General features: G+C 45.1%; 1 protein-coding gene across 1 annotated transcript; it reads right to left on the minus strand.

Moving 5' to 3' along the window:
* Positions 1-351: 351 nt before the first annotated feature.
* On the minus strand, positions 352-17,074 carry LOC130518038 (inactive phospholipase C-like protein 2). Its single transcript, XM_057020349.1, has 12 exons — positions 16,702-17,074; positions 10,378-10,479; positions 10,045-10,194; positions 9,764-9,924; positions 9,157-9,625; positions 7,830-9,053; positions 7,455-7,704; positions 7,098-7,384; positions 6,443-6,646; positions 5,655-5,730; positions 1,949-2,058; positions 352-1,279 (listed from the first exon to the last, which is right to left on the minus strand). The coding sequence occupies exons 1-12, from the start codon at positions 16,948-16,950 to the stop codon at positions 1,058-1,060; spliced, it is 3,504 nt and encodes a 1,167-aa protein (XP_056876329.1). The 5' UTR covers positions 16,951-17,074; the 3' UTR covers positions 352-1,057.
* Positions 17,075-18,375: the final 1,301 nt, after the last annotated feature.

Raw genomic sequence — 18,375 nt, forward strand, 5'->3', positions numbered from 1 at the left:
ACAATCCAAACTTGTCATATTTCCCATCAAGAGTCAACAGTTTAGTGTGGGTTATGAGGGAAAGGTGATTAAGGAGGAAAGATTGCAGCTTTTGTCTTCAAGCTTTACACCTGATGAGTAAGTTATCTTCCATTATTATGAGGTTGTTTTGGCTTGTTTAAACTTGATTTGGTTTCTTCACCCTAAAACATTTTTGTGACCAACCAACCAGCGACCAACCTGCAAGTATGGAAACAAACAACTCTTATTAAATTTAGGCTCTTAACAATTTAAATCTGTATGAAGAAATAATAATAATAATGATAATAATAATGAGGATCATAATAAAAAGTGTCACAATGTCACACGCCATTCAGTCCAATTAAAAACTACTTTATTAGAACTTGAACTGGAATATCTTTCGGAGGTGAACATGTCATCTACTGCACCTAAAACATGAATCAGGAATGTTATCACTGAAGATTAATAACTTATATAAAATATACTTTACAGCAAAAGGATAGAATTACTTATTAAAATACTGTACAGTGTTCAGCACACAAATAAAGCACTTTGAACTTAACAGAAACTGTTGCTCGGGAGGCAAATGTTTCCACGTACGGAGTTGATCTTTAGGAGTGATACACCAAAATAAAAGCATACTGTAGAAGAGACAACTCACAGACACTGAAGTGGCAGAATTCTTGGCAGTATAAAGGGTCAGTTAAAGGTGTTGAGTTGAGAACAGGGATGTACAAAAAACAGGCTGAAATGGTCAAGACAGACAGACTTTTGACATCCACAGATACCTGTTTCTTTATTATTATTTAAAAACAACAATAAAAGCTTTCAGCGTGGACGTGAAAACCTCAGTTAACAGTATCTTTGTCAAGCAAAAGCTGCTTAGATGTGGAACCGGCAGTGCTTTGAGGGTTTAAAAGGGCGTTCCAGGCATATTCCACATAAGGAGCAGTTATTAGACTTTTGTATTTACAGTTGGATACAGTACGGACTGAGCCTTGGCTTTAAACCTCACTACATTCATCTCTCTGAGTCCCGTCCTTCTGAAGACGCCCATTTAGTGGAGCTGCGGTGGTGGTTTGCTGGCATCTTCTTTCACTTGTTGGTCGTTTGCTCGCTTTGCGAAGGGTTTGTCGTCCTGAGCTCGCCGGGGGAGGGAGTGGACCCTCCTCACCCCGACGCCCTCCTTGGTGAGGTTTCCGGTCAGAGCGGCGTCGTGGATCTGCTTCATGTTCTCCTGGACTTCAGCTTTGGTGTGTTGCAGCAGGTCCGCCTGACCCTGAAACAGGAAATGGGGAAATTGGATGTGCCACAAAATGACTCAAACAGGTTGACTTATTTTCTGTCTTTACTCTTTTGCTTCCCTAAAGTTTTTTCTTTCTTAGCAATACTGATTGTTTTCATGGTTTCTAAATGCGGCAATAAGAACTGCAGAATCTTATGCATTTCCATTAAGAGGAGTTACGATACGCTCAGCTCTTGTTTTCAGAGGTTATTTTTAGGTTCTTGGCTGGAACGTGTGATTTAATTCTGGAAAAAGGGTTCAGAGTTGATGTTGGGGTGTTTCACAGGTGCATACGCACCCGAGTGGGGCCCTTTTATAGTACCGTCACTGCTTCTGTATGAGAAGAGAACGCCATGGGTGTGAGAAAAAGAAGTGAGGCGTGAAAAATGATGCACAACTTGGAGCTGGATGTGCAGTGTCGCGCTGTAAAGTTGCCTGTTTATCAGCCAAAACCCAGAAATTGTGTTGGGGAATAAAAGCTGAAGAATAAATGTTAACGGAGCAAATTTAGATGAACAAATAGCTGAAGGCAAAAAATGTTCTAATTGCCTAGCCTTTAGAGTGTGTGTGTGTGTGTGTGTGTGTGTGTGTGTGTGTGTGTGTGTGTGTGTGTGGTGTGTGTGTGTGTGTGTGTGTGTGTGTGTGTGTGTGTGTGTGTGTGACCTTAAGGATGGTGATGTTCCAGCTGAAACTCTCCAGCGCCCGGGTCACCTTGCGACCTTTCAGCCCCTCCTTCGCCGCCAGACTCTGCAGCTTTTCATGAAATTCCATGGCTGCAGATGCAAAAGCAGACAGGCAGATGAGAGGACACCGTTTAAACTTCAAAAGAAGTCAAAGATTGATCAGGAAACTGACACCGTTACCTGAACGCAGGTAATAAACAGAACCTTTCACGTGCTGATGAGCAGCATTAAAAGCTAAATGTCAGACAGCGCTAACATGCTAACTGGAAGGATCACCACTTTTTAGAGGGGTCAGATAATGTTCTACAGATTTTAGTCCTTGGGGATTTGACCATTTCCCACCTGATTGTGGAGAATCTTGATTTTGAAGATGGCAAACAGAGTTTAAAAAAAAAATTTAAAAAAAATTGGAAATTGGATAAAGTCTTAGGGAGCGAGGACAGCTATGTCACACAGGTCAGGCCGCCGTGTGTGACGAGCTGTGTGCCCGTGTCTGTCTTTGACTGACCACCCTGAGCCAATGTCCTCCTGTTACCATGGAAACCCGGAAGTGGGTTAACATGAGGCATTCATCACTATGAGCCACTGAGGAGATAAACACACACAACTGTGGAGTACACACACAATGAGAGGAGTAGATTGGACGTGAGCATAATTTACCTGTTCTCCATGCATAATCCCTCTCTGTGAAAGTCTGTAACCATGGTCACACACACACACACACACACACACACACACACACACACACACACACACACACACACACACACACACACCCAGCTCCCTGCTCCAGAGTCTCGCACATGCACCTACACAAGTTGCCTGAGTAATAACCTTTACTGCGCTGTTGCTAGGCAACCCAAAGCCTACGTGCCCATGAAGTGTTAGCCTCTATTTCCCTGTGAATTCAAGCAGAGCCGGTGGACGGGGAATTTTTCCCTCAGTAATACTGGGCCACTGTCTTATGAGCAATGAGCAGTGACACAGTCGACTCTCCCCCACTGCCAACAGCCTCTTTCTGAACCTTGTGCCATCTCCACCTATCCTTGGGGCCCTAATTCACACTGTGAGGTGTAAATCCCTTTCCCGTTTCCATCTGTTCCATCGGTGTTGAAACACAAACCAAAGCCCTGTCCTGAGTCTTCTGCTGCCATCTTCAAATATATATATATATATACATATATATACAGTATATATATATATATACACACACAACTATGTGAGCAGGCGTTAGCAAAATTTGGTTGATTATTGAATGCATAGTAACATTTATTCTTTACTTATTTGTCTACTGTGGGCATTTTGTTCCTCTGTTACCGCTGTATTGTTTTGAAAAGTGCAATTTATTACTAAATACCGCAATGCGGACCTTTTCAAAGCTGCCGCCGAACAATGCTTGTCTAATATTTCCCAAATGCCACAATAACCAGCAGGGGAAAGTATTTCTCAATACTTGCAGATGTATGAGTTCCCACAAAGTGAATTGATTTTCCACTTAATTTCATGAATTAATTTGATTAATTGCTACACGCAGATGCACTTTCTGCTGGAGACAATACTGGAGAAAAGTTGTTTTGGAATCGCTCCTCATAGTTAGCAACAAAAGCAAAGCCAGAAACTGGGATTTGGACATGTTTCCGTTAACACATCGACCATCTTCACTGCAGTTCCACTATGCTTGTAGGTTTTAATAACATGAGCCCTTTAAGTGCTTAAATCTGAGGCCTGAGTACACACAGTAACTCGGCGATCCTTGTGGATAAAACCACCCAGGGCGCTGCACAAAACTCCGACTTCCTGTCCTCTGTGTGAACCACGAACAATGGTGATAAGGAGGCACCGTCTTCCAGGCTGATACCACAGGAATTACTGAGGCCTATATGTTTATATGGATGTCATGAAGTGTAAAATCTATAGTGCTTATTCATGTCATGTCCCTGGAGGAGGACCAGCTGCTCAGCTGAGGTTATTGCAGGGTCAGGCTGCACACAACTACAATACAGCCTTCATTTGACAATCCAGGCTGCTTTCTAATCCCAAGTATGGGACTAAACATGGCTGCAAGACCTCAAGAAGGTCAAGCTGCTGCGACAAATAGCATTGTAGGTGAAGATTATCTATGGTGATACGATTCTTTCATGGTTCCCTCGTGTACCAGTTGTTCAATGATTGCTGCAGACGTCTGTATGCTGTAAATAATCCGATTTTGGGGTTGTTTTGCTTTGTTAATAAAGCGAAAAGGGGGCAGATAACCAAAAGTCAGGGCAAATATAAAACAACTGAGAGCCCATTATTGCGGCCCTTTAAGTAATTATGCTCAGTTTGGATAATTTTGCCTCTTACTTTCCCGCACACCACAACACTAAAGCTTGTGTGCTTTCACAGTTCTCTGCAGCGAATTATCGCTGGTACTTTTTTAGTTCATCCTTCTCTGATGCCACTTCAAGACATCTTTGCCTGCCAGGGGTCGTCCTACGGCTCCTCGTGACTGAACATTTTCTGCTTTCTGGCTGCCCACCCGGTCCTAGCACACTAGGAATGTGTCCTCCAGCTTGTATCACCTGACTGCTATCTTTATTCTTTGCACAGACAGAAAAATCTTTGTTCCTAGGATCAAAATGACAGACTCTTCGGTATCTCCTTATCAGATGATCACGCTGGATCAACACCAAAGGCTTAACTAATCGCTCGTTCCCATCGTACCTTGTTTATGTGGCGCGTACATGGAAGAAATAATATCTTTAGCTAAATATCCGACTGACTCCTAGCAGCTAATGCCATGGAGGTGTCATGGATTAACTGAAGATTGAACGCAGCTCTGTCAACCTTTCATGGAGTTCACTGGATAACATGCAAACAACATCCATCTCTGTCAAACAGTCCCGCTTTCACAACTTCGGCCACTGTTAAAACAGCCTATTCTGCTCAATTTATCACTCCAGGTTAATCAGAATTTCTCCCTGAAGTCGTATACATAATGTATGTCCGTAACTCTGATCCCCTCTGAGGTGCTATCGGCTTGATGTGAACCGTCAATGGGCATCTCACGAGTGACCGTGGCCGACGTGAGGATGGTCGTGTGCGTGTGTGTGCACTCTGATGTGTTTCCAGGGTCGTCAGTGTTGCAGTCTGTGTGACTTATATCCCATAATCCGAGGGGCTCTGCTGCAGTAAACAAACCTAGGGCTGAGATTTCAGAAATTAAGCGCAGGTCACACCAGACTGATGGATGATGGCTGGCGGGGCCTCACTCTTGTATAATATACATTTCAGTTTTTCAGCCTGATATATGTGGACCTTTAAAACATGCAGAAACAGACGGATGATTGATAGTATGTAATAAGTTATGAGGGATAATAACGCAGATGCTAAAATTCACTATATGTTGAGAGTTGCTTTGAGGGTTCCATTGTGTATTCTGCTACATGAGCACAAATGTCTCTCTGTTGCTGTCTGTTAGTTTATGTCAGGCAGCCATGAATAAAATACCCACCCACTTAAAGGGGTTATATAAATTACAATAGCAGCCACTGCAAAGTTGCACAGCTGAAGTGTGCGTGGGAGTTTTCATTAATGCAACAGGAGCGTGGCCATAGCCGTGTTGTTGTTCACACACGACAACACGCTTCATAGAGCAGCTTCTCTTATGAGGACTCAGATGGGCAAACACACAAACGCCTACACACCCATGGCTTGTATATGCTGTAGCCTGTTGTTGATTCCATCAGAAAGCTCCGTCACTGCTCTGCAGGCCTGCACCATCTGCAAACAGGAAGACATCTATTAGGTGTGAAATAAACATGCAGATGTGCATGTTGCGTCATTTCACCGTCCCGCTTCCATGTAAATCCAATGGGAGGAGAATCAGAAGCAGTAAAACCTATATTGTGTATAGGTTAGTGGCCGTTAAAACGTTGGAAATGGAACACCTGCAGAAACTGATGTGACAACACTGTTGAAGCAATAGCCACAACGTCCACACACGCACACGCACGCGCGCACACTTATTACAATAGCAAAAGTTGCTTGCTTCATTAGTTCTGCACCTCGTTTCAAAAACCCTGCTGGGAAACAACCTCTCAGAGGTAACGCAATATGCAGTTTGACAAATATCAGATTAACTACAGTACATTGGTTAGAACAGACCTGCCTTTTTTTCCATCTATCTAGACGGATCTAGAAAAAGTGGTGCAATGCTGTTTACTACGGCACCACTTAAACAGGTCAGGCCGAGCTACCGCTGCATCGAGCGTTGGACCACAGCTTTAATGAAACCACTTATGATGCCCCACCACAGTCAACCAGACACGGAGGGCAAAAACAGCAAGGGTAGACAGAAAGATGTGTGATGTCAGAATCTGCAGATAAGCCAGATGATTTCGAGGTATTCTTGGCTTTGATGCGACCCCCTACCCACTACATGTGGAGAAGATGCATAAAGTCGTAGCGATAGTCAGCTCTGAGCCCTTCTTACAGTTTCATAGGTTGAGATGACACGTCGTAGGACTTCTGGTAACGGCCCCTGTGGCTCCAGGGTGGGGTAGTGGTCCCGCAGGTCAAACAGTAATAAAGGTGTCCCGTCAGGTGCGGACACCCTGGAGCCCAGAGCAAGAACACACTGCATGAGGTTAGACACTGCTGACACCCCACATAGCTCCCTGAAGACTGCCACTGAATTCTGAAGAGAAGAGGGAAAAAAAGGAAATCCATCACACTTTAATTTGTATTTGACTCTGATGGAAGACAGAAAATGTCTAATACGAGAGGTACTGACATTTCCTTTTTTCATGCTCACTTCATACTGGGGCCAGAAAGCTCCATGTTTTGTTTTGTTTTTTGCATTCATTTGCCCCTGCAGTTATTTTCTGTCACAGTCAAGGCACAAATTGAACCAACATGCACCCACAGACTAAATTAATAACAGTCTCAAAAAGGTTTGATCATCTTTTTATAGATGCAAATGTGAAGAAATCTGAGAAAGAACAATTTCTTTATTCTCCACAGAAAACGAACAGGAATGAACCAAATTATTTTGAGATGATCATGTTTTTTAAACCTTAAATGAACTGATTTTGATGATTTGTTCATTATGCAACTCAAAAATATAAAAATGTCACTGGTTCCCCAACCTGCATGTTTTCCTTCAGGTCAGTGGCTTCTCTCAGCAGGGGGGCGGCCATCTTGAAAACATCATCCACAGCCCGGATGCCTAAGTCCCTCAGAGCTGTGTAGTCCCGTCCCCTGCGGGCCTTCCGTACCGAGAGTCCCCTTTTATGAGGTTTTCCCCCACCTCTGCGGTTGGTCAGCGCCACATGAACAAAGAGTCTGGCGTGGGGAAGTTCTTCTCCAGTCAGAGATTGGAGGGGTATGTGCCGATAGCCTGGTTGAATACATTCCAGAGGGATGGTATACTGTCCTGTGGTGGGAAAAAACATATCTCAGGAATGTGAATTTAGTACAATTTCAGTGACTTTCCTGGTACTGACCAATGAACTCATCCCCAATGAAGTCGTCGTCCAGAACTACAAAGCGGACCATGGCGAGCTCAGGCAAATTGATCTGAAACTCAAAGCTCTCGTCAAAGATGGGGTTGTCCCCGTTCTGGGTCACTGTCCGAGTGCGGCGCTCTGTGCAGTCAACTGGAATACCGTGTATTTCCACATACACGTAGGGGTCCACTACATCCCCCTTTGCACCCGAACCCCTTGGCTTTGGCAGGTTCTGACCGCTTATTACCTGGGATTGGATCGAGGATTGTTAGAGAATAATCAATATAAATTGAGATAGTCCTACTTGCTGGACTTTAACCTTTCATGATAAACTTTGAATGCGTTCTGCGGTCAGACATAAAGCTATCTCACCTTTACATGGAGCAGCTGTGGAGAGACACCGGGTACCGTGTCTCTGGTGTCGGCGCTGAAATAAGACACCTCCTGTCGCATGATGGCCGGTCGCAGAACATACCCACAGTTCCCATTTTGGCGAAACCAGGCCGTGTTCAGGTCCATCATCAATCCTGCTGTCTGAAAATTCATAGATACAATCTGGCATCCACACTTCCACAGATCCTGAGGGTTCATGTTGCTCGAGTCGATGCGCATGGGGCTGGGGTAAACCCGGGACAGGAAATGCTTGTTGTGATTGACAAAATCGCCTGGGCTCTCGGTAGCCAGACGTAAAGCCAGAGTCTCGTGAAAGGAGCACAATTCCCAAGTTTTCTGACTTTTAGACGATGTGGAGAAGTCGATGAAGCGGACTGAACGACACAGAGTTACAAGATCAGAGAGCTCCTTCAAGAGCTGGAAACGTTTCTGATGAAGATGAAGAGGATTGGACGCGATCACAGCTGTAGGAGAGGTACTTTTCAGTACCACATCTTTCTCGTTTCCTCCAGGTGTTGCTGATCCACTGTTAGATGCTTTCAACTTCTGACCCATTTCTGCCCCCTCATCCTCCTCGCTTACCTCCCCGTCCTCGTCGTCTGTACCTGGGACCAACTTTTGAGCCTTTAGTAGTATCCGATGTCTGAGTGCATGAGGGGTTGGTAGGTAGGAGTCGTCCTGATTGGGGGGCTCAGTGTATAATTTGTCCCCAAGTATTCTTGTGAGATGTTGGTACATCACCTCCTGTTGTTGATGTGAACAGTGGTTCTCTATGCATAAGATTAAAGGGTAGTCTGATGCAACAAACGCACATTTTTCAATCGCTTCCAACACAGAATAGAAAGCCAGAGGCGGAGAGAGGGTGTGTCCAGTACACACCACCGGCTCACCGTCAGACCCGTCCCAAACATCCACTTCAACACATCGACAGCCCATTTTGAGGGCACGTATATAGCCAGAAATGTCAGACGGGCCTCGTATCTGGTCCTCAATGAGGTAGGTGTTGTGGGAGGAACAGATGTAGTAGTGAGACAAAGGCTGAGACATGTCCTGGCACACAGCGTCGTGTTCCCTGTCAAAGAGGCGGCATTCTGCTGAGGTGAGGTAGCTGGTGAAGCCATCCAGTGACAGGTACCCTTGCTGCCGACCCTCTTCTGATGGCTCATGGGCCTGGATGAGCTTCAGGCTGGTCTCCTCATTCACCTGGACGACATAGCAAGACAAGGGATTCAGAAACAAAGGTAGGAAATATCTGCGACTCAACTTTTGCCTTACGATTTTTGTGGGCTAATGTTTTAATACCCACCACAGTCATGCCCTGCTCGGCCTCAAGGAACCTCATCAAGTCCTTGGTGTCCAGGAACTCCTTGTTGCTGGAGAACTGCACCAACAGAAAGTAAATCTCTGGACGTGTGCAAAAGTCATGGAAGACCTCGATGAACTCCTGCTTGATGACTTGTTCTCGTTTCCCAATAAGCCTCTTGTTTTCCTTGCGTTCCTTGTCCTCAGCGCCATTGTCCAGAGTAAGGCTGCACATCCTGTCTCGAACCCTTTGAAGCTCTTTAAACCTTTGCTCCACTTTGCTGCCGCTCACACCCGGGTTCACGCTCTGTATCAGCCCAATGGCTGCCTGCAGAGAAATTCCTTCCTCTGCATCTTCCTTTCCATTGGGATCAACGGCAGAAGAGAACATCTGCTCCAGCCAGATGAGGCGAAGGCTGTCCTGACTGCTAGCAAGCATGTCAAGGGCATGTTTTCCATACTGCATCAGGTACCTGGAGAAGATTAGCAAAAAGAATAAGAGGCAATGCCTTGAACTTTTTGCTTCTGTCAAACACAAACCAAACTTCCAGCATTGTTTAACCTGTGTGTCAGCAATAATTGAACCACAACGCATAAAAGTTGTTTCATACCTCAAGCCAGTCACCCAAATATTTGCTACCTCAGCAGAGTTGGCCACTAGGTCCAAGCTTTCATACATCTCTCCGTAGATTATGGAGAAGGCACAGTCCTCTGAAATCTGCTCATAAACTCCGCTAGTGCGGAAGGTTTCCGTGTTACGTCCTGTCCGTACCTAGAATGAGACCAGAGAAGACCAAAGAACCAAGGATGTCAAAAAATTGGATCCTTGTATGTTTAAGGAATATATATACACACACATTTTCTTGTCTTGGCTTTATCTTGCAACACTGACCTCGCGTATGGAATCGAGAGAGATCCGAGCTTTATCCGACTCCTTCTTGGACGGTTCCCAACACAGAGCCTGGAGGCCTGTGTCCAGAAGGTAGTAACGCTGGTAAACACGAGAGTTGGTTCGTATTTTCTTAAGCTCACTTCCCTCCACCTGAAACCAAAATGGACATGCCTCTGAGTTCTGACTCACTCCTGACAAGCTCCGTGGGGGATGGGGGCTTGACAGGCTCAGTGGTCTGTAATCCACCAGGAGCTCTTGATGCATGCATTGTACAGTAAATATTTAATGTAGGTGTATTTTATTTAAAAGGTCAGATTGTAGCTGCTGACCCACCATGGTGTGGATACAGTCTGCAGCACTGCTGATCTTCTTCTCCGACAGGCTGCTGCTGAAAGACACGGTCTTCTTCCTGTCCCGACTGGCCCGCGAACCATCCTGATGACAAGAGGTCAAAGACAGGTGCTCTTATTAACTATTCTCTGCCAAGTTAAGAGATTTTTTTCCTCATCTGGAATGTATCTTCAGGGATTAAATGTCATATAAGATTACATAACCACAGATTATGTGGTCCACTACATAAATGTCCCTGTTGCTTTGCTAATGCTCTAAGCCACTGCGTGCCCTTGGCCTTTAGCCCATTACTCATACCTGACCAGACAACAGTGCTGTGCTGCAGCATTCTAATGCTGCCTCACCAATCAGATTGTCTCAGCTCAGCACAACAGCTCATTCATCTGATGCACTGATGATCCGATGTCACCCCTGCACAGATCCTCACGCTGACAGATGAAAGCACAGCTATTCAGTTATGGATGTATTAGGGTCTGACTCTAACCAATTCAAAGAAAGGGCACCTAGAGGGGATTTCTAAGTACTGAATTAAAAAAAAAAAATTGATTAATGTATGTCATTTTTGGATCATTTAGTTTTCAAATTAAGTTTCATTAAAGTTAGTATGCAATAATTGCATGAACGTGAAGCCTACCTGCAGGGATGACTTGAAATACCTCATCAAAGAACAAAGTCTCCACATCGAACAAAATGCTCAATGTGGGATGTGGAAATAAGCTCTAATTAAAGCTTCGATTGTCAAAACAAAAAAATAAAATTGAGAAAAATACATATTTTAGAACACAAGTTAGAACCTATAGCTGATATGATTAACAAACCTTTATTGCATATAACCACTCTCAAATACTCCAAATGACCATTTTTAGGCTGATCAACATTTCCATTTTCACCAGGAAATTCTGATTATCCTGAACAAATGGCAGATTTTCAGCATATTCATGTAAAAACCTCAAGAACACTTGATTCTTTAATAAAAGAGTTGAGGATCTAATCCTTGATAGAATTCTGGTGATGTGAAGGAGGTAAACAAAGACCCTTGTGTGTTTCATTTAAACAATATGGATGAACATGTGAAGGCTCATTTACAGGCGATGAAAAGGCTCTCTAAGAGCAGCGAGGGCACCTAACCATCACAAACCCTCAAAGGATTGCCTCATTATGATTGGAGAAGCGTTTCCAGGGGTGACTTTTGAGATCTTGGGGAAAGAAAACGAGGGAGGGAGGTGTTGCTCTAAAAATACCGCAGGTTCCTTGGGGCATGATAGACGAGTGGAAGGGGCGTGGATGGAGAGACAGGCCCTCTCCTTCATGTCTCCAGATAAAAGGGAAAAGAACAGCTCTGCAATTTGTGATTGAGATTTTATTTTCTTCTGTCACAGTAAGAACTCTGCCTCGCCAGTAGGGGAAGAGCACATTAAGAGCTAATAAAGTGTCTCTTTGCATAAAGAACTAGCCCTGAATAGTAACATACTCAGAGGAAAGTCAGCAGTGATGCAGAGGGATGCGCAACACAGACATACTGCACACAGCACCAACCCATCAATCACATTCTCCGTTTGCTTCCCTGCAGGCTGATGGCGGTCTCAATCTATATCTCTTCTGTGTGCGACATCAGCCCTAATGGTTCCTCCACAGCTGCGCTAACATTACCCAGTTTGTGAAAAGCGACAAAAAAAAAAAACATGGTCCCCATACAGTTGCACACCAACCCCGATTAATAGACGAACAGAAACCTCGCTGGAGCAATTGTTACCACTATGTTATTTTCTGCCATTTCCCCCCACATTCGGAGAAGCTTGGCTAGGTTAGGCTAACAGGGACTCCAAGCAATGGATAAATGAGAGCTCCATCATCTTGTTTTCAATAGGACCAAAAACTTGCCTAAATTAGATAAGGAGTTGTCACTTGAGTTTAGTTGATTTAGCGGTACTGTAGCTTCTAAGTTAGCCTTCATGAAGTCAAGAGGAGGCAGCATTGAGGACCTGGGGTAACCTGTTGTATCTAAAGAAGATATTTTAATTATTTTCATAAGGTGGTCACAACATGAGGTCACAGAAATTACTTTTATGATATGTAAATATTTAGTACTTGTAATATTATCATTATTTGCCACATATACCTAGATGGAATTTGACTTCTGTATTTAATCTGTACTTTCAAGTGATATGCACTAGCTAAGCACATGTATGCAGCAGGAGGTAGCCATTCTACCATGTTGCTGCTCACTTTCACCAGCATTTTATGGCGTGGACTTGAGCCGGTGACCCTCCGGTTCCCCAGCCAAGTCCCAAACCACCAAAACCACCGCCGTCCTGAAGCTCAGTTGATTGACAAATGGGCAAATGAAGAGGGCACAACTGCTAACAGATTAACAGACCACAGCACACGGATAAAATTGTACTTTACATTATTATGTCTCCATCACAGCAATGGGAGGTGAGAGGGGGGAGGGGTTCTCACAGTGACATTGAAAACCACACTGCCTTCAAAACAGGAAGTGGTGGATCAGCCATGCAGAGAGAACTTTCCTGTGACTTCTCATCAGTACAAAGAAAGAGACAGATAAACTAAAGGAAAGGAAAGAAAGAACCGCCGTTCACACAGTGACAGTAGGGGCAGATATCACTGTAACCATGTTTTGGCACAGATAAGACATTGGACAGAGATTGGACAAAAATAATAATCTAAAATTGTGCACTAGTAACGTTTAGCTGAGAACTGAGAAAAGTGTGATCGTGTTTAATTCTCACACTTTAAGAAGCTTTTTGGCACATGACTGTTTCACTTTAGGGCCTCATACTCAGACTTTTTAAGTGTAGCCTAAAGGCACAAGCGTGGCCTCTTGTGTTCGTCCCCGCTTGCGAGCATGTGACGATGTTTGAAAGGCCCCTGCATGTTTGCACAGATACAACAGGTCCCAACAGCAAATTACAACATCTTGTGGTTGTCAAAAATGAAGATGTAGGTCACTGGGTGGGTCTGGTGTGTGTGTTTGATCCACTAATTAAGACAGATGGAGAATTGGAGACAATTATAAACAGTGTGGGGGAATGAAAACTGATGGATGGACGTAGCTGTCCTTTCAGCCTCTGTGTTTGGGAAATGCCCAGATGAAGGATGATGAATGACTTAGTTTATTGTGGTGACTCTCACCCTGGAGCAGAACACCAGCAGTAGCAGCAGCAGCATAGTTAAAGGCTGATTTACTGGAGAAAAATAGCAGCAGTTAGCAGTTTCTGTATATATGCTTCTTATCTCACCAGCGAAGCTAAAATGAATAGCAGATCTCTGGAATGCATCTCCAGTCATTTGTACAGTCTTGAAAGCTGTTTCATAACTGTAGAGCTCTAGTTGGTCAATCTACAATCAACTGCATCTGCAGAGCAGAGCTAATAATTGGCATTCTTGAGATGTTTGGTTATAAGAATAATTGTCTGTGGGCTTAAAGCACATCCCTCTAATATTTACTTAACTCTTTCAATCTCAGCCAAAGTCCAGAAAAGATTTCTGGGAATATGAATGAATATGTTATGCAACACAGACAACATTTAGCATGTGTGTTTATTCAACCCAAAAGATGAATTGAGTAGAATTTTTCCAGATTCTGGATGTCGATTAATTTTTGTGTACCACCTGATTCCATCCGCTTTAAGCTGTGCAGAGGTTAGCAATGTCATAGCAACAAGGCCCTGGTTGTCTGGGCTCAGGGGCCTTTCTATGTGGAATCTACATGATGTGTGGGTTTTCTCCAGGTGCTCCAATTTCCTCCCACAGCCTAAAAACCTGCACATTAGCTTGACTGACTCTAAGTTGCCCCTGGGTAGCAGTGTGTGAGTGAACGGTGTGTGAGTGATTGAATATTTACTGAAAATGAACTACTACTTCATATTCAGGGAGGCTTCTTACAAAAACAATGTCAGTATGTGTCACGAGGGGCTGAATGATGGATGACAGCACATAGAGGACCAGCAGCAAGTCTCTGAGTTACCAGAATGCTTCAGTAGAAACTGTGGTGAGCATTCGCAGGAACTGGAACACTCAGACTCATTCTCATTGTCTTGTGGCGAGCAGAGCGGCAGATGCTCTTTCGCACCTGACATTTCTCACATTCTTACGCCTGCAGGGCTGCATGTGGTCAGACACGACAAAACGAAGTTACAGGCACAAGATCGACTCGAGACAGTGGTCAGAGCATCGGCTGCCAAAATGGAAAAGAAGCAGTCGGGGCTTTGAGTCAGGAGAGTCTATTTACACACCGTTGCGATGATACGCATGATTGTGTACATTATGAATGCAGTGAGCTGTAGATGAAAGTGGTAGCACATCCTGGAGCCTCTGAACGTTTACACCCTTCCTGTGGGGTCACAGTAACACAGACTTTTAGCCCTTGGCCGTGATCAGAGCAGCGGATTTGAAGAGCAGTCGGTGCTCAGAGAGAGATTCCGCTCTTGCACGCATGCTAACATCTCTGGTTGATGTTGAGATGCACGCAGAGACGATAAATCTGCACAAAAGCTACACGTAAAGTTAAAGGCAGGTCCTCTTGTTTTATGTGCTAGAAGAGGTTGGCTGAGCCCCCTCATGACCCCGCATGAATAATATCAAATGCTCTGTTTGACCTCATTAATAAACAGCTTTTTAGGGATTCCCGAGGCACTCATTCTCGCACCGTGCCTCACTCTTGGTTCCAGCTTGGGTTGTGAGAGATTTCAGAAGCGGATATGATTATTTGTTATGTCCTTGTTGGGTTTTGCTAGATGGAAGATCCTGACAACAACCGGAGTCGCCAGATGGTTATCTCCTGTGGGACACGGTGAACCAGAAACACAGCTAAACGGTCCACATTCTGCCGGACAGGATAAAAAAAGAGAACAGACGGCGTGACAAACGTGCGGATGAAACGCATTTCAGGGCAGCCCACCGGTGTCTGAAAACACGTGTCCACACTCCGGACGCAGTAAGTCCACTGACTCCTGCGAACGACAGACTGGAATGTCATGTTTCCTGTTTATCTGCCTACCAGCCACCAGAATCCTTTTGTGCGGAATCACAAAGTTAAGCGACAGACGCTGCTGCGTTGAGCTGCGCCTTCATCTTCAGCTCCATCTAAAATGACTCAGTCTAAATAAACACAGAACACCATTTCTGACCCTTTAATTTATGCCAGGATTCCCCAAAAAAGCAGAGTTTTTAAAGCCTTGTCAGGTGGCTGCAAACTAAACAGTAAAGAAGTGAAAGCAGGCCTGTGCGTAGGCGACGAGGTGAGACACACTGGTGTGTGTTTCCAGTTAAAGAGGGAGGGGTGTGTCCTCACCAACTGCTCATGACTTAATACCAATATTGCAACATGACCTGTGCGAGGAAATTGGCCAACTGGTGCGGCTTCCTCTTTTGCACACAAGGCCCACATGTTCCAGTCCAGCCTTGTGTTTGCAAGCAGCAGCCTGAGAACAGGCAGCAACCAGGGATCAATGTGAGACCACCCACACCATCAGACCCCCGAACCACAGATGGACAAACCCAGATGATGACTTATCAATTAGGGGTTAGTCTGCCTGCAATACCTTGACTGTGTTTGGGGTCAAAACCCGGCGTAATGAGCTTTAAAGGTATTAGCGTAATGGTTGCTTTCTCCCGTGTCGGTGGTGCTAATTGGAGCTGAGATGAGTAGAATGGATGCAATTTCTTAGTCTAATCAAAGACAGTTTGTGGTTTCACGTATTGCTTCCTCCCTGCCCTCTCCACAGCTGATGAAGCACATGAGTGACGTCACGCGTCATTCATTTGGGGCTTCAACACAACTGTGTCAGCATTTGCGGCTGCGATAAAAACTCTTCTGATTTAAGATAAACCCGGCTTAAACCCATCTAATGTTCTCCTGGCTGCAGCATAGTTCCTCACATCTGCTTCTTCAATGATGACATGTGAGACAAGGTGACTTAACATTCTTTAAAAGAAAAAAATACAGGAAGTCGAGTCACACTGGATTAACTGTGGATTTGTGATGTCTGCTCACATTCTACTGTTTAACACACGCACTCTCGCGCGCGCGCATACATGTGGCGTGTGCTCGAAAAGGACACGCAGGATAAATGTTCACCTTTTATGGACAGAAAAAGAAAGCTGTGTGGGTAACTCTCCAGGAAATGACTGTGATGTCTGAAGTGATGGTTAAAAAACAGAGCTGTCTGTATCCTTCGACATGTTCACTTCAATGACACCTCCAGGATCCCTCTTTAGCATCCTCAGCAACAGTTTGCATGCGTTCTACGCACACGCCGCCTCCGTGACGGGGGGCCTACCCACCTTGATCAGACTGCTGCGTCGAGGGATCGTTTTGGCGGATGAATCCGATCCTGAACTCTCCCACGTCGGCGATTCGCAGATGTCGGTCTGGAACCTCCTCACGGTGTCAGACACGGCGCATTTCCCGTTTGACAGCGGCTCTCCGCGGTGCGTCTCCAGGCTGGTGCCTCCACCTCCCGGCGCGGCTCTCCGGTTGCCAGCAACCGGAGGGGCGACCTTGTTCTTCTCAGCCATGACCGTTGTCACCATGCGAGGCTTCTCACCTCAGTTCTGTAGGAAACGTCTGTGCCCTGAACGCAGCAGCGCTGTGCGCGGACAAGGACGCGCCATCGTCTGAGGAGCAGCGACCGTGCGTCAAGAGCCAGAGCAGAGGAAACTAAACTTCTCTCCCCCCTCGCTCTCTCTCTCTCTCTCTCTCTCTCTCTCTCTCTCTCTCTCCTCTCTCTCTCTCTCTCTCTCTCTCTCTGGTGACAGGAGAGGAGGAAGCCGAGTGACACACCTTCAATCTTATACATTTTTTATTTCTTTCTTTATTTTAAATTTAGATCTTCTTGAAATCTGCTCACCGTTGGACATGGCTGTTTCTCATTTTATATGTGACGTTAAAGGAACATATGGAAAGAAAGGGTGAGGAAACGGGGTTCCATTGATGGGCTTGTTTGAATGCCTCCAAAAACCCTCATGATTCACGAAGATTCAGGACTGGTGATGAAATCTCGATAGCAATGGTCCAAAAAGGCTCACATTCAACCTTACAAACTGGATGATTCAGCTTTGTTCTGCCACATAACGTTTGAAACTTTATACTTGAGGCTGTGTCACTTTTATTGATTTGAAAGCTCAAGATTTGTTTGCTATTGGATAAGAATTTAAGAAAATTGAGCATACATGTCAGTAAATTAACCACAAAGAACAGAAAAACAATAGGATACTTGCTTTTGTTCAAAGCAACTTAGAGTGAGAGACACAAATGAGCCGCTATGCATTGGAGACGAATGTGAATAAAATACTAACCTCAAGTCCTAAATGAACTGGTAGAAGAGCAACTCTCAACAACCGGAGCAGAGCTGTGGAGAGGGAGTGAAGAGAGGTATAACCAGGAGAGAAGGAAAGAGAGAGGAGGAGGAAGAGAAAGAGAAGCGCTGTTAGGAGAGCAGGTGCTCTCAGAATAGCTGTGTCTTCAACAGCTTCTGAAGGACCAGCGGGTCGCCCCTGCTCTGACAGAGCTCCACCATCAGGGAACAAGGTGTGAGGATAGTCTGGATTGTTGAGCTCCTACAGAGGCTTTGACAGGCGACGATCATGTGTGGAACGCAGCAGACGGGAGGCGTGGACTCCAACAAGGCCGCTCCCGTAAGAGGCAGCATAATGTCGGCAGCTACAGGTGGCCAGTGGAGCCCCATCAGCCCTGATGATGTGAGCCCCCTTTGGTTGGTTGAAGATGAGACACGCAGCTGCATTCTGGACCTTCTGAAGCAGCTTCCCCACACACAGGAACAGTGGCCCCAGCACCCATCCTTGGGGGACGCCAGTGGAGAACTGATGAGGAGCCAACACTGAGATTGCTACGACACCCTGAATGAATGCCCAGAAAGGTAAGATTCAAAGATTCCCACTGCAAGGGAAACGCATGAGAGAGAATAGAGAGAAGGATGTTGTATTTATTTATTTATG

This window comes from Takifugu flavidus, chromosome 21 (assembly GCF_003711565.1).
Source record: "Takifugu flavidus isolate HTHZ2018 chromosome 21, ASM371156v2, whole genome shotgun sequence".
NCBI lineage: Eukaryota > Metazoa > Chordata > Actinopteri > Tetraodontiformes > Tetraodontidae > Takifugu > Takifugu flavidus.

What these genes read in the sequence shown, in the direction of transcription:
- LOC130518038 (XM_057020349.1), bottom strand. Translation starts at nt 16,950, where the DNA reads ATGGTGACAACGGTCATGGCTGAGAAGAACAAGGTCGCCCCTCCGGTT. An exon ending in GACGCAGCAGTCTGATCAAG is followed by an intron (nt 10,480 to 16,701) that starts GTGGGTAGGCCC and finishes TCTTGTCATCAG; the next exon opens with GATGGTTCGCGGGCCAGTCG. An exon ending in ACAGCATATACAAGCCATGG is followed by an intron (nt 2,059 to 5,654) that starts GTGTGTAGGCGT and finishes TTGCATCTGCAG; the next exon opens with CCATGGAATTTCATGAAAAG.